Here is a 16190-nt window from a genome sequence, read left to right as displayed (position 1 = left end):
TGGTTGATGAATCTAGCACTCAAACACAATCTTAGGGATTGCATCCAACCACTAAATTCATATGCACATATCTGAAAATTATCTAAAAGTATGAGAAAGATGATTAGAACACAACAATAGAAATACAAACTCATTAATTATAAGAACATAGATTCGACATAGTCTCAAAAAAATATCAAATACAATCTGAAAATTTTAAAACAAATACAAAACCAATATTTCCACATAAACAACAACTTACAATCTTCATAGACAAAGAATTGTAGATTAACACAAATAGACGAAGCCATGGAGATGAGTTGCGAGAATCACACGTTGTAGGAACCTTGGAGGTGTGTCTTCAATGGTGAAATTCGGTGGAGATAATGATGGTTTTGGGGTGGACGGCTTGGCTAATTTGTTAGGGAAGTTTATGGTGGTGTTTTGGTAGAGTTTTGGCTCTTGAATGCTAATGAGAAGTCATCATATTTGAGAGGTGAAGCCATGTATATATAGAGGAAAGATGGAGGGTTTGAAATTGCTTCTTTCTTCCTATAAACATGTCATGCTTTAATCCATAAAACATGGAGAGTTTTATTCCCTAAAACATGTCATGCTTTAATCTCTAAAACATGTCATGTTTTATTCCCTAAAACATGTCATGTTTTATGCCTTTAATGATAATCTTCTATTTAATTGTTGCATGACTTGGCTCCATCTTTTTTTTCTTTAATTATCTCTTCAATCCAATCTGAAAATAAGAAAATAAAATCATAAGTAAGAGATAATTAGTTTCAAAACCTAACAAGGATTCCTAGTCAAACTATGACTCTAGACCAATTATGCGCTTTTAAATCATATAAGCACAAAAATGCATTCAATACCGCCAAAGACTCTTACTACGACTTAATAACTCAATAGTACAACAATAAGGGCTAAGCAAAGTACAAATTGAGGTAAAAACATGTTAAGAACGTCGCACAAAGTGCTCCTATCATACATATGGGCGTGTAAAAATTCCCAATTTATTTTATACTCCCACGATATTTTTGAATGATTTTATTTTAGTTTTATATTAAAATTACGATAATATCTTTTATACATTAGATTCAGTTTTATGAAAGTTAATAAACTTCGGGTTTTTTTTTGTAACCCAAAATTTTAACCATTAAAATATCATTCTTGTTTTATTAATAGAAGATACTACTACTAGTATACAATACGTATGCAATAAGTACTCCCAAATTTCTAACTTCTTGAGTCCGCTACAGAGGCAGTGGGGCAATTGGTCCCCATCCTTTATCACCCTTAATTTGCCCTGGGCCCAAGGGCATCATCTATTCTGAACTTTGAAGCTAGCTATCAAATTCACTCCTCAAAAATTATTGAATACATGTAAGTTCAAATGTATTGGAATTGCTACTCAATTGCAGAGAATGTTATTACAAATTATATGGGTTTTGCTTCATTTCATATTAAATTTGACGTGAATGTACGTTTATTGAGACATTGAGTGTTTTAATCGCAGTATGGGAGTTTATGCCAAGTTCAATAACAAGTGGAAAATTGGAAAAATGTATCACTGGGTTGTTAAAACTTTAAATTAAGGGGCTGTCCTGCTGGATGATTACATTTGTGACCCTCATCAGGTATGGGCCTCTGTAGGCATATATGAGCCCAGTGTGTATCAAAGCCTTGAACCACTGCAAAGACTATTTCTGTTTTTTTTTTCTTAATGCATTTCCCATGAAGTAAACTGGATTAGCGCTGGATTGGTTGGTATACCAGTCTTAATTTTTCAATACCATATACCAACCAATATATATTTGATATGAAAAATCCACAATTTATACTAACCAATAACGTTGGTATACCAATTAAGTGGTACGGTTGGTAATGGGCTTGTACCAACATATTTCAGACCCAAAAATTTAAAGGCCAAATCCAAATAAGTAATAACAAATAAGTGAAATAGTAATAGAATTCTAAAGTCTTATATAACTTCAACCAAATTACCAAATACAAAGTCATAAATAGAAAGTCAAAGTCTAAATAGTCAAGCTGTTAAAGTACTTATGAATTCTCAAAACAATTGAACAAATAAATGATAGTTTTAAATACGATATATGTTGACATGTTCTAAGCAGTGATAATGCTACTGATAGGTCTAAGCATTTGTACTTGGGAATTATATTGAATCGATTCATTCATAATTAAATAAAGAAATTGAAGACGAGAAAATAGTGTACTTGAGAAAGAAACTCAGAAAGATTAGATTAAGGTTAGTAGATTTATACGGTTTGGATTTATTTTTCAATAAATCTACGGTTGAAATTTAAAGATATATATATTAATTAATTAATTTAATATAATATAAGTTGGTATGTATTATATACCATGTTATACGGAAAATTTATACTACCTACCTACCATATTTTTAATGTTGGTACGGTATACTGTACCATATACCGTGTACCAAATATTTGGTATACTAACATATTTAGTACGGTTGGTATACAAATTGGTTGGGATGGTTTTATATACCATTGCCACGCCTAAACTGGATCGTTAATAAAAGTGTCTTTCTCATGCCCCAAAAAACACGAGCTTTGCTTAAGATTAAAGCCAGTTGATTAGGGCACGCAAAGTACTTAAGCTTTAGCAGGTTCATGTTGCACTTTCTAAGACGACCCTGCCATTTTCATGAGCTCCTCCTTCTCTGATATCTCAGATTCACAGACAGAAACCATATACAAAGGACTCAACTTTCGGCTGGAGGTGATTTCAAGTATCACGGAGAATTCTACTCTGGTATCATTGACAAAGACATCTACATGCTCAAATATAAAGATCGAGTGAAAAACTGAAAATTGGCCTGGTGGTGGAGGGTATCATCATCATTATATGCACAATGGCAGTGTCCCACCGCAGGGACACACCCCTTGGACAATTGGGTGCAGTAGTCCTACAAAATTACAAACCGGGATATCCTTGTTCATCCAGAATCCATATTGACCGGGACAGCTACTCCTACACGTCCTACTACTCATGCTGGCTTAGCTTAGGGCTAAAGGGTAGAGACCATTTATACTGATAGTCAAGAACCCTAGCTACGGCTACTTTATTAGGAATTTGAAGGTTTGTAGAGCTTTAGCACTGAGAATTTGTCTTGGCCCACTCAGAGATATCGTCTTCAACAATATCAGAATCTGAATACAACTCCATTTCTCTGTACGTAGTCTAAGTTATGAGAGCTTTAGATATATACTACAGCATAATATATATATATATATATATATATATATATATATATATATATATATCAATATATGCAGGATGCCGGGAATCTCATTTTATGTACCATTGCCAATCTTGGTCCAACAATTTTCAATAAATTCAGGCTGGTCAGTCGACTCTGCAGTTCCAAAAGCAGTTTTACTTTGAAATTCATCAGGAAGGTGATGTCTCATATGAAACTAGAATTATTAGGTATACTTGTTTGAATAATATTAATTAATCCTCAAAAAGTAGTATCCGAATGGATAGCTAGGGTTCAACATTTGGCTGGAATTATTTTTTTATATCATTATATATTTGATAATGGGAATATATATAACGTACATATATGCTGCAAAAGTTTGCAAGACTTTATATATATACGGATTTTCTCAAATGCGGAGGTCCGCACCAATGATTTTGGTGCAGATTTCCATCTTTTTACCACTTTTTGATCGAATTTTATGATCTCTACCGTCTAGTATCTAGATAATATTGTGTAGATCATCTCTGAAAAATTTCAGCCAATTTGGTAATCGTTAAAACCCTCAAAATCGAATAACAAATGACGGACCGAGTTCTGTCGAACATGAACCGTTCATATTTTTAACAGAAAAACACAATTTTGAGGGCCTTAAAGATTACCAAATTGGCTGAAATTTTGCAGAAATGATCTACACAATATTATCTAGATACTAGACGGTGAGGATGAAAAATTTGATCAAAAAGTGGTAAAAATATGGAAATCCGCACCAAAATCTTGGTGCGGACCTCCGAGTGAGTTAAAGTAAAATGAGTGCCTAATCTGTGTTTAAGATAGGGTTTATAATACAGACCGATGTATATGCAGAAGACTTAAAGTCTTAAACGTAGACACCCCCCCCCCCCCCCTTCCCCTCTCTTATATGTGGACTAATTTTAACTTAATAAGTACTTGCAACCACACTGGCGAAGACGATCACTAATCCGTTTTTAATTACAAGCACTTCCAATATAAAACAACTATACTTTTGTACGATATAACATTATCTTACTAGCTATTTGCAAACATCTAGCCAGATGGCATGGACCACGTCGATCTTGAGAATCATAGTAGGGTTAGTTCCTGTTGGTTATCTTGGTTAATTAATGTCGGTATAGACACATAATGTTTTTTTTTTGTACAAAACATGTTTGGTGAGAGTTTGTTTACGCTACATCACTATCGTTAGGACATACTCATAATCTTAACCCTGAATGACTTACGACGGGTATGTACCTGTCACACAACCCACATGTATGAATTTCCGCAAGAAAATTTACAGATCACGAGTCAACGAGACCTGCTGGTAGCAGAGATCGAAATTGTGTGGGTGATACACCTCAAGTCCGCCATTGACAACTGAGTCAAACCTCGTTGGCGACACATAATGCTTTTGAAGATTTATATTCGGATTTTCACTAATTAGTTGTGACAACCTAATGTTGTATATATCCAGAGTGTTTGATAATTCATACGAAGCTTCGGTCATTTTCAATTTTACAAGCCCTTTCGATGGACATATATATAGCTAGCTGGCTAGTTTCTAACGCAATACTACTAATGTATCAGACGGATCTAGTAAAGACATTAGCGTTTTCCACACATGCATCGTATGTGAGACGCAATCCTAAGTGACTAATGAAGGATTTATTTGGATTAAGGGACACAGATATATCTTAATTTGAGTGACAGATACAATTCATACAAAGCACTAGCTAGCTGGACGTTGTAAGTGGGTAGCTAGAAATCACTATATGTAAAGGGAACGGCCGAATGAGTGAAATATGGTAAGGGAATTAATAATATTGGCAGGGTACCAAGTCTCAATTACTATATATGTCAAACTCAAAGTGGAACTCGCCTTTGTTCACTTCGATAGTTGACACTTCCATCGTCTACATGACTACATGAGTGCATGAGGTCAGGCAGGGTTTCTGAACCTAACTAACTACCTTGCGTCAAGGCAATTAACAAATCCACTGGTAACTCTCGTAACTCGATCGTTAATTATGATCATGGATTATTAAATTAAGTGAGTCAAGGTTACAAAATCCAGTTAATTACCTTGAAATAACGTTTCAAATCCACCGATAACTCATGTAATTAACTCTAGCTGTAAGATCGATCATAGAATTACATGTATGCCAGTGTACAAGAAAATATTTAGTTTGGTCCACTGAGAATTAAAGTTTGCTTGTGGTAACTGATCGAAGGCTTTTAGCATTTTACGCAAGGCACTGAGGCAGACATGGAGTGATTCATCGATCATGCGTGTACATAACCCCATGTTTCATCATTGTTCAAACTTCAAAGTACTGAGCAGGTTATTCCATGTTTGGAGCGCAGACCTAAACTAGGTACAAACTTTCCAGTGGAATTTCAAGTATGTAACAATCAAACAATGGAACGACTATTTTTGTACCCGAGATGGAAAGAAGTTGGTAAATGTTTCTTGTTTCAACTTGTTTGGCAAAGATTGGAGCGTCTGGTGTTGATTAGTCTTATCTCCAGTTCGCGGTTAATACATATATACCTACGTACGCACGCTACGAATCATTGTTATGTACTAATTTGGACAAGTTAATGTTTATGAAGGTATACAAACTATATTATATATAATTCATAACACTTCTTGTTATAAATGAATGTTTAAGATGAATCATCAATAATACAGATTTGTAATGTATCAGGATTACGTGAACGAAAAATCGCATTATATAAACGTACACTCACAAGTAGATTTGCAATTCTTCTAGTAGTTCTCCACAAAACCTCAGTGATCTACTATAGTTTCTACTTGTCAATGTGTTATTTAGGGTCGTCTTCACCATTACATATACGAAACTTTGTGTTGAAGAAATGCTAGAAAGAGAATGAAGTACTTTTAGAAACAAATGTGATGAAGGAGAATTCAGAGACCAACCATCATTACAAACCCAACAGCTTAGATCGTAAGCTGCAAGCTTCACCATGCCAGAAGTCCAGAACTAAATAGGATATATAATGCATGGAGATCGAGCTAAGAACCAAATTAGAACTTGGGGGGACAAACGTCATGACAGGGTGGGATGATGTCATGATACACCCCACAAACACATACATGTAAAGGCTCTTCTCTCGTGCGTTAGGCTACTGGTGCTGCAGCTATCATCAAATGTTTGAAGCAGCATGCATCTGTAATTTATATATATAAACAGACCATGTAGTTAGATCGGGTATATATAAAAACAATTCAAGCTTCAAAAAGATGAAAAACAAATTGAAAATAATTGGGACCAAACCAAACCATGCGTGTGACCACAAAGGCTATATCTCCAAAGACAACCCTCTTTCCCTCTATACTTGTAGCCAGAATCGATCATCTCCAAGCCCTAGCTATAAACAAATAATACAGCAAATTAAAGTAGGGTATGATCATGAACCTGTATAAAGCTAGAGGAGGTTGCTGCGGATTTAAGCAAAGGGCAAGGGAGAAGTACATTGCCCTTGTGAGCCTGTGACTTGACCTAAACATGGTAAGACAGAGGAGTGCCGTACCAAAATGTGGGCAAAGCTGAAGCACAAGAGGGAAACATTGGGAATGAACTTGGCTAGTCAGCTAGTGCATGTGTTTTCCTTAATCTGCAGAAGCTAAGTAATCAACGTGTCAAAAGGTTAGGGTTACCGGCCAAAGATATTATAAATAATAGAAGGCGCGGCACTGATAATTATACGAAGCTGTGTGATTACCCAGATCTTTAAGCAGCATGCATGATAATGTATATATATTGATGTGGAGTGTTTGGTTTTTACCACAAAGACATGATGAGTAAAAAGGAGGAGTAAACTTCTTTAGGGCCAACCAGGAACCAGTAGAGGCAGGAAATCCCAGGGCTCCTGGTGAGAGATGAGGAGCACAAAGACGACAATGAAGGGGGGGGGGGACTCTTGGAAAAGTGTGCCACCACATCAAAAAAGTGCTTGTAAACATCAATTATTCCATTTCCTTGGTGTTTTGTGTTGTGGCCTAGGCCTTTCAAGTTAATGGAATGGAATGGAATGGAATGGAATCGAATGGACAATCTTACCAACTACCAAAATCATCTGCACTTTTTGATTTTTTTTCCCAGCCATTCATCATTTTGTCCTCGTTGCAATGTGACAATGAATTACATGACTATCAGTCTTCATATATATGCATATGTGTGTGTCTAAACTACATGATCGACCTGATCACCCGACCTGATATGTAACTGTGTATGAAGTATCTCTTCCCCACAACAAGAGGAAGATGTATAGAAACGGAACAAAATATACTGATTTTGAGTTATAATCATTAAAATACACCACCGTACTGTTCTCAAATGAGGTCGTGTTATATTTTCTTGTGTTTATAGTACGTTTTCTTATTCTTACATACGTACCATCAACATAAATTTTACATAACCGCTTTACAATTCAACTCTATCATATTCCAACATGCGTATCATGAAGCTAATTTATTTGTGGAGATCTGCTGCCTTTGTTCATTCTCATCCTGTTGCTTCAGCATAGTTTAACTGTTTTCCCTAGCTAGTTATGTCCGCAGTATATATTACATGTGGATCAGGTAGGAAGAAAGGGAAGTTCCTCGAGGTTTTGTTTAACCGGGTTTGTTAAAGGTAAACCCGGTCTATACAAACGAAATCACCCCGAGTGGAAAGTAGTTACTGCTAAATCCTTTGTAATTAATATCTAGGAAGCATAAATAATGAATACACATACAAATACATATAAGCACTGCTGAAACCAAGGAATATACAAATTTACGAGGAAATGGTAGCCTAGAGAGGGATAGAGATGATGATGAAAATTGAAAGGGGGTATAGTAAGGCGGGTGGAGTGTGTTCCAAGACACAATGATTACATAGTCGTCTTGGGGAAGCAGAAAGGGTTGGCATGGAAATAGCCAAAGTGTATATGGAAGAACGTGGAATTGACTGAGGTAAGGGAAAAGGGCAACAAAAGGCCTAAGTATATATAAGTTAATTAATGATCATGAAAATTAATTTGTTTACCCTTGCCTAATAGGAGGCCTTTGTTTTATATATAATGCATGATAATGATAGACTCAGCTTTTTTTGGTCTTTGGTCGGTCGACAATCTGTGTGTTGTGTTGTTCACTCTGTTTAATTGTAGTATGTGCCTGTGTTTCCCATTCCTAACTAGCCTCGCCTAGCTCCTTCCCACTACTCACACAGTGTAACTATTTGCTTTGAACCAATCACTAAAAGCAACAAACAAAATTAGAGAAAGATAATATTTTCTGCTAATATATATGAATTTTTGGAAATATATAATAGCAAGAAGAAAAAAGATCCGCACCCTGAAAGCTACAGGGAAGAATGGGATAGAGAGAGAGAATGCCGTAAGAAGACAGTAAAGGAGACTAGCAGTACTCAAACACCAACAGACTTAACCCTATAAATATTTAGAGTGGTGGAAAGGATGCAGAGTGATAGAGCCTCTCAGACACCATCACATTCATATTCAGAGAAAGAGGGAGAGAAAACAAAGGAACCAGAAAGATACCAACAAAGCACAAAGGAAAGGGGAAGCTCAGTTGAAAACCAATTCAAGGGATAAAAAGGGCCTTCTTCACTCATCAAGGGCGTGGCAAATTTTCATTTGGGGACACTGAAAGAGAAAGAGAGAAAGAGAGAAGCCTTTGCCTCTTTGTATTGCTCTTTTGTTTTGCCACAAACCAAAACCATCTTTCATATATCAAGCAAAGGTAAGGTTTTTTTTTTGTCTTATAATCTTTTTTATTACCATCCATTTCTTCCTTCGATTCCCTTCTCAGTTCCCACATCCAGCATCCTTTTCTCTTCAAATTTCCTTTTCATCTTCATCATCATCATCATCCACCATATGTATGCGCTCAGATCTTCAGAGCTAGACCAGTGATATATCATGATGATGATCCTATGAAGTAAGCACGCAAGCCCTAGCTCGCTAGTTAATTAGATACACAAACAAACTGACAAATTTGTCATCGATATAAAGATGATGTGCGGAAAGAAAGAAGATCAAGGTGAGTGTTCACAGAGTCATCATCATCAACAAGTCCAAAACTTTCATGAGCAGTTGCTTCTCCAACAACAACAGCAGCAGATGATGCAACAACAGCAAAACCACAACGATTTGTACGGTCGAGGTTTGATTTTCCCTCATGATCAAGCTCCACCTCCAATTCTGCAGCCATGGACCCTCCCTCCGATCCACACCTTCAACCCGGGCCACTTTCCGGTCCGAGGAGACAACAACATCGACCCATTTCTAGCCCCTCCTCCAGCTCCTTCATCAACCTATGCCAGTTTCTTCAACAGAAGAGGAGCTCCATCTCTACAGTTCACGTATGATGGTTCAGCATCCGATCACCACCACCTTAGAATCTTGTCGGAGACTCTGGGACCGATGGTCCAGTCCGGTTCGGCTCCTTTCGGTCTTCAAGCCGAGCTGGGGAAGCTGACTGCTCAAGAAATCATGGACGCCAAGGCACTCGCAGCTTCCAAAAGTCACAGCGAGGCCGAAAGAAGAAGAAGAGAGAGAATCAATAACCACCTTGCTAAGCTGCGTAGCCTATTACCCAGCACCACCAAAGTAAGCAACTCACCCACATAATAATTAGTATTTAATCATGTTGTGCTTGCTTAGTATTAAGATTGCGGCTGATTGCCACCCTTCTTTATTTTACACATCAAAGATCTCTGTGGATCTCTCCCTAAGATTCTCTTCCGTTCTATTAGTATAGGATCCATTACCTGGTTGGTTGTTCAAGACCTAACAAATACATCACAATTTTCTCAATATTTAGCTAGCTTTTTGGTCCATCTTCTCTTTTGGTTTCTTCTTTCTGATCAGCTGCGTGGTATTTCCGAGGAGAGGAAGAAGAAGAAAAAAAACGATAAAGAGAAAAAGGGAATAATGGTAATGTCGCTGGGGTGATATGAAAAAGAGGAACCATGAAGCAGTTAAAAAGCTTCCCATGGAAATTTCTTGCCGGATAAATACAGATGTATCACCCATCAGTCAAACCATGTTTCCACAAAGAAAAAATTAATAAAGCCACAGACAACTTAGCACTCTTGTCAGTCTGCACACATTCTCCTTATTCTTTCAAAAACCACGCCCATTCTTCTTAATTCTAATTATCTCTCTTAATTAATCGAAAAAGTTTTGATTTTTTTTACGTTTGTGATGATAGACGGACAAGGCTTCATTGCTGGCGGAAGTGATACAGCATGTCAAGGAGCTGAAGCGGCAGACTTCCGTAATAGCGGAGACCAGTCCAGTGCCGACTGAAACTGACGAGCTGATAGTTGACGACGCGTCAGACGAGGAGGGTAAGTTCGTAATCAAAGCCTCGCTGTGTTGCGAGGACCGGTCTGATTTGTTGCCTGATCTCATCAAAACACTGAAGGAGTTACGTTTGAGAACGTTGAAAGCTGAAATAACGACGTTAGGTGGTCGCGTGAAGAACGTTTTGTTCATCACCGGAGAAGAAGATTCGAGTAGTAGCGAAGAGCAGCAGCAACCGCAGTACTGTATAAGCTCGATACAGGAAGCGCTCAAAGCGGTAATGGAGAAGAGTGGTGGAGGCGACGAGTCTACTTCTTCAGGCAGTGTTAAACGGCAAAGGACCAATAATAATACCAACATCAATATCCTCTGATCAATTGTCGTTATCTTTTTTTTTTCTTTTCTTTTTTTGGTGTGGCGTGTTTTGGTGTGTGTAGCAACCAAAAAAAAACAGTGGATGATATTTTTCGTGGGGGGAGAGAAACCTTGTAGAAAATCCCAACATAGAAAATGGCAAGTGTTGAGTGCGGTTTGATCCGGCTTGAACTCAAAGTTGCAGACTTTGTTTCTATATATTCTAAGTGAGCAAGTTCTGTAGTACGTCGTAGTGTGGTGTTTTGTTGTTTCTGTTGTATCGATCTTCATTTTCACTGAACTGGTTCAGAGTTCAGAGTAGTTTAAGTCTGGGGAGTTCTGGTAGGAACTGGAACTAGATGACAATGTGGGTTATGGTCATGGTCATGATGAAGGTGACGATCTGTTTTGCGTCATGTGCTGCGTTGTCGTCCCCACAATCACCACCGGGACCAGGTACCACTTACTTACTTCTCTTGTCTTCCCGATTCGTACGGGCTGTATTTTTCAGGCTCTCTGGGTTTTTCAGTAATCAAGGGATTAGAAAAATGGCAGAACCCTAAATAAGTGATCCAGGCACTTGCGTTATCAATCTGAGTTTCAGTTGCTTCAGAAGCATCAGAGCTTCGTAGTGTCGTGTGATATGATTGACTGATTTTGAGATCAACTAGAATCTGTACGTATATACACATTAATATATATTAACTATGTATTGTCGTTATCTATTGTCTTAATTTCTTTTATCACTCTTCATTTAAGTTTAGTTTTTGAGATCTTGCGCGCAATTTCTTGGGAATGTGAGGTTGCATCACTTGATTCAGTTGATTGCATGAATTAAAGCATAACATATGGAGTATAATATGTACGTTAATTGTTTCCGTTTCCGATGAATCCGATCGTAGTTCCAGAAAAGATCGAGTTGCAAATATAGCTTGAAGTGGATCGAATGCAATTAGTTAGTTGCAAATGGGTTTTGATGCGTGTAATAAGAATGTGTGTATAAAATTTAAAGATCATGTATGTTGGATTGAAATGCATGCATATTTCTGTTTTGGAAGACCTGGCGACCTTGAGGTTCAAATTATACGACTTTAATTAGCTGTTCATGCTAGCTAGATCAAGCTCGTCCTATATTCTAGGGAACTTTTGATGAGAAGCATGAGTCTATTAATTAGTTATAGATGTCTATGATCATATGATAGAATTGATTGTATCGCAATTAAACTAATTTAATCAAATTAATCATTTCACCTTGTGATGTTCGTCCACTTACAATAGGCATGGATAACGCATGCATTGATTGCTAAAATTAATTATGTATAGTAGCGTGCCATGCATGCATGTATTTAAGTTAATTAATCTTGTTATATTCATACAGAAGTACAGAACCATGCATGGAATTAGTTAGGTTTGGGAACCATTAATTCCATAATTCTCCACCTTCTATAATCGATCATATAAGAATAATGGGATCATTAATTTTCTTTTTCTTTCATTTTTGTGAGACATCGATAGAAACTCCAGTGAAGAGGTGATCAAAATAGCACAAGAATAATATATATATATATATATATATATAAACAATATATATATATATTTAGAAAGAGAATTGCTGCGAGATAGTCATTGTGAGCCCATGAATTTTCTCTATATCTTTCCCGCATAGTTATCATGCTAATCGATATTTTTCTGAAGTGTCAAAATTTAGTAATATTTCACGAGCGCGGAGTACTTACGGAATATGTTTCTGAAGCCCGGTTAATTTTCTACGCATTTACAAATTTAACTCTTTTAAAAGGTATTTTTAGAAATTCATATTTCCTATTTTTTAATCTCAACCGTCCAATTGAACGAATCAATTTGGGCCGTTGATGTTTGTTTTGGAAGGAGAGCCCACCCTAGGCTCTCCCACACACAATTCTCTCTATTCATTTTCTCTCCTCTCTCTCCTCCCCCTCCGGACCCGTGCCTTTTCTCTCCTCTGATAACATAGTGCTCATAACTAACATGCAATGGCTTGAGGTTGAAGACAAAGAAATCAAAGCAAAGCATAGCTCTGAAGCTTTTCAGAATTAAGAATTATGATCAACCAGTCCAAAATTTAATACAGCAGGAGCAATTTATAGTTAGGACCGATATACCCAACTAACTATTACAATACTGAAAAACGTGAGAAAACACACATAAAGCATGACATGAAAATATCTATTTCTATAAAAATATCTAATGACAGCTGGAATCCATATTACTTCTTCTGAACACGTCAACACATCATCATTCTCTTCTTCTAACAGCCTCCCTCATTCTCAGTGTGGGATAAAACACTGAGATTGGAGCAATGTTGATTAAAGAGAGGGCTATGCAGACCCTTGGTGAAGATGTCAACAGTTTGTGTTTATGTTGGAACATACAGCAGCAGTAAATCTTGTTTCTAAACCCTTTCCCTTACGAAATTTAAATCGTCATCCAATTGTTTAATCCTTGAGTGAAACACAGGATTGTAGCAGAGAGCAAGGGCTGAAAGATTATCACACTTGAGCAAATGAGGAGCAAGAATCTTTATCTTCAAGTCACACAAAATATGCCTCATCCAAGATATTTCACCAGCATTATTAGCTAATGACCTGTATTCTGCCTCAGTAGAGCTTCTAGAAACAGAACCTTATTTCTTTGATTGCCAAGAAACTGGACAACTATCAAGATACACTATTTTACCAGCCCAATCAGCATCACAATAAACAGAAATATATGAAGCACAATTATGTCCAAATTTGTAAAACAATCCTTTACTAAGAGTACCTTGCAAATATCTTAAGATTCTCTTCACATCATTATAATGAACATATGTTGGTTCAACCATAAACTGACATACAGTATTGACAGAGAAAGCAATATCGGGTCTAGTAAATGTGAGATACTGCAAAGCACCAACAATACTTCTATATTGAGTTGGATTAGACAGAGGTGTACCTTCATTCTTTAACAATTGCATGTGAGGAATGCAATGAATATTACACTGAGTACATGAGTCCATACCAGCTTTGACCAACAAATCCTTTGCATACTTTTCTTGAGATAAAAACATACCTCTTTCCTTGTGCTGAATTTCAATTCCCAAAAAATATGACAACTTTCCCAAATCTTTCATATCAAAAACATCACTCAATTCATGTATGACATGAGAAATTTCCTCATAATCAGATCCAGTAATAACAATATCATCAACATAGAGTAGCAAGCAAACCATACCAATATTAGTGTGTTTAATGAACAGACTTGGATCAGAATGAGAGAAAGAAAATCCCAAACCTGGAAGAAAGTTAGTAAACTTCTCATTCCATGCCCTTGGAGCTTGTTTCAAGCCATATAAAGATTTCTTAAGCAAACAGACATGATTTGGGTATTTAGGATCAATATATCCATGTGGTTGTTGCATAAACACTTCTTCCTTCAAATCACCATATAAAAAGGCATTCTTGACATCTTGTTGTCTCAGATCCCACTTGTACATAGCTGCCAGAGCCAAAATCATTCTTACTGTGATGTGCCTCACAACTGGACTAAATGTTTCATCATAGTCCAATCCTTTCTCTTGACTGTAACCTTGAGCAAGCAATCTAGCTTTATACCTAGAAACACTTCCATCTGGATTCTTCTTGACTTTATAGACCCATTTACTACCAACAACATTCTTTCTAGTAGGTAAGAGAACCAAAATCCAAGTCCCTTGATTGTTTAATGCCTTTATTTCTTTATCCATTGCTTTTTCCCACTGTGGTATACCTGCAGCTGCCTTGTAATGCTTGGGTTCAACTGGATCATGTATATCAATAACAGCAGATAAACCACTAAAATATACAATGTCTTGTAACTGTTGTTGGTGCAAAGTACAAGAGTAAGCATAAAATTCGTCAAAGGTCTTAGCTTAAAAATTCCATTTTTAGCTCTAGTAATCATAGAATGATTATTGTAGGCTGCATTTGGATCATTCACAAACTGCATCTCTTGAGGAAGTACTGAATTACCATTATCATCATTGCCAAAAATATAACTATTATCATATGAACTTAGAGAATCATGTGAGACAAGAGTACTATCACTTATGGTACTACCAGCACTGCCATTGTTATTATCAACATATGCATTTTCACTGTTTGCACTACTAATTGTATTTTCAGACCCAACTGCATCACCATTAATTGTATTATCACCTGCATTCCCAACGACATCAACTATCTCACCATTCCCCACTTCAACAACATGGCCACCAGTAGCAGAGACATGCTCGGGCTCTGAAAAAGTAAGAGGAGAGGAGGATCCAGAAAACAATGATCTAGGAATAGAAGAAGTGGAAGCAGTGGAAGTAGAAGAAAGAAAAGGGAATGTAGCTTCATCATGAACAACATGTCTGCACATGAAAAGTTTATTCTTTGTAATACAGTAGCAGAAAACCCCCTTGAAACCTAAGACATATCCCAGAAAAACACATTGGAGAGTCCTATGATCAAGTTTATCTTTAGAATATGGTCTGAGAAAAGGATAGCATGCAGATCCAAATATCCTAAGATTGTGAATAACAGGAGGAAGACCAAAGAGTTTAATTTATGGAGAGTTCATATCCAGAGACCTACATGGCATTCTATTGATCAAGAAAGCAACATGTGATACTACATGATACGAAAAGGGTTTTGGAATGTGAGCAGCACTCATAAGAGTAACAGTTGTCTCAACAACATGTCTATTTTTCCTCTCAGCAATCCTATTTTGCTGAGGTGTATAAGGACAAGTAATCAGGTGTAAAATCCATTTACTTTGAAGCAATTGCTTAAAAAGATTTGCTATTGTATTCACCACCCCCATCAGTTTGTATAGATTGAATAACACCATGAAACTGAGTGGCAACAAACTGATAAAATCTAACAAATGTTGGAAAAGCATAAGATTTATTGATAAGTGGATATAACCACATAAATCTAGTACAATCATCAATAAAGGTGATATAGTACTTGTATTTTTCTATAGACAAACAAGAAGCTTGTCCCCATACATCAGAATGAATTTTCTGAAAGGGAATAGAGGATTTGGATACAGACTCAGAAAATGGCAATCTATGCATTTTGCCAGTAAGACAAGGAATACAAACATGACCCTTGTCATTGTTTGAGCTAGACTTAACACTAGACAAAGACAACATTTTAGACACAACATCATCAGTTGGATGACCAAGTCTGTGATGCCA

At 36.8% G+C, this 16190-nt stretch overlaps 1 protein-coding gene across 2 annotated transcripts; it reads left to right on the top strand.

The window, feature by feature from the left end:
• The first annotated feature begins 8772 nt into the window (after positions 1-8772).
• LOC126791085 (transcription factor bHLH30) lies at positions 8773-11659 on the top strand. Of its 2 annotated transcripts, XM_050517490.1 has the most exons (3): positions 8773-9029; positions 9302-9898; positions 10503-11659. In XM_050517490.1, exons 2-3 carry the CDS (start codon positions 9302-9304, stop codon positions 10968-10970), a joined length of 1065 nt encoding a protein of 354 aa, XP_050373447.1. In that variant the 5' UTR covers positions 8773-9029; the 3' UTR covers positions 10971-11659. The 2 variants fall into 2 exon arrangements, with proteins under 2 accessions (XP_050373447.1, XP_050373446.1); XM_050517489.1 differs by having other exon boundaries at positions 8773-9898.
• The last annotated feature ends 4531 nt before the right edge of the window (positions 11660-16190 follow it).

This window comes from Argentina anserina, chromosome 4 (assembly GCF_933775445.1).
Source record: "Argentina anserina chromosome 4, drPotAnse1.1, whole genome shotgun sequence".
Classification (NCBI taxonomy): Eukaryota; Viridiplantae; Streptophyta; class Magnoliopsida; order Rosales; family Rosaceae; genus Argentina; species Argentina anserina.
The sequence above is the reverse complement of the archived record's forward strand: the minus strand, read 5'-3'. Positions and strand labels throughout refer to the sequence as shown.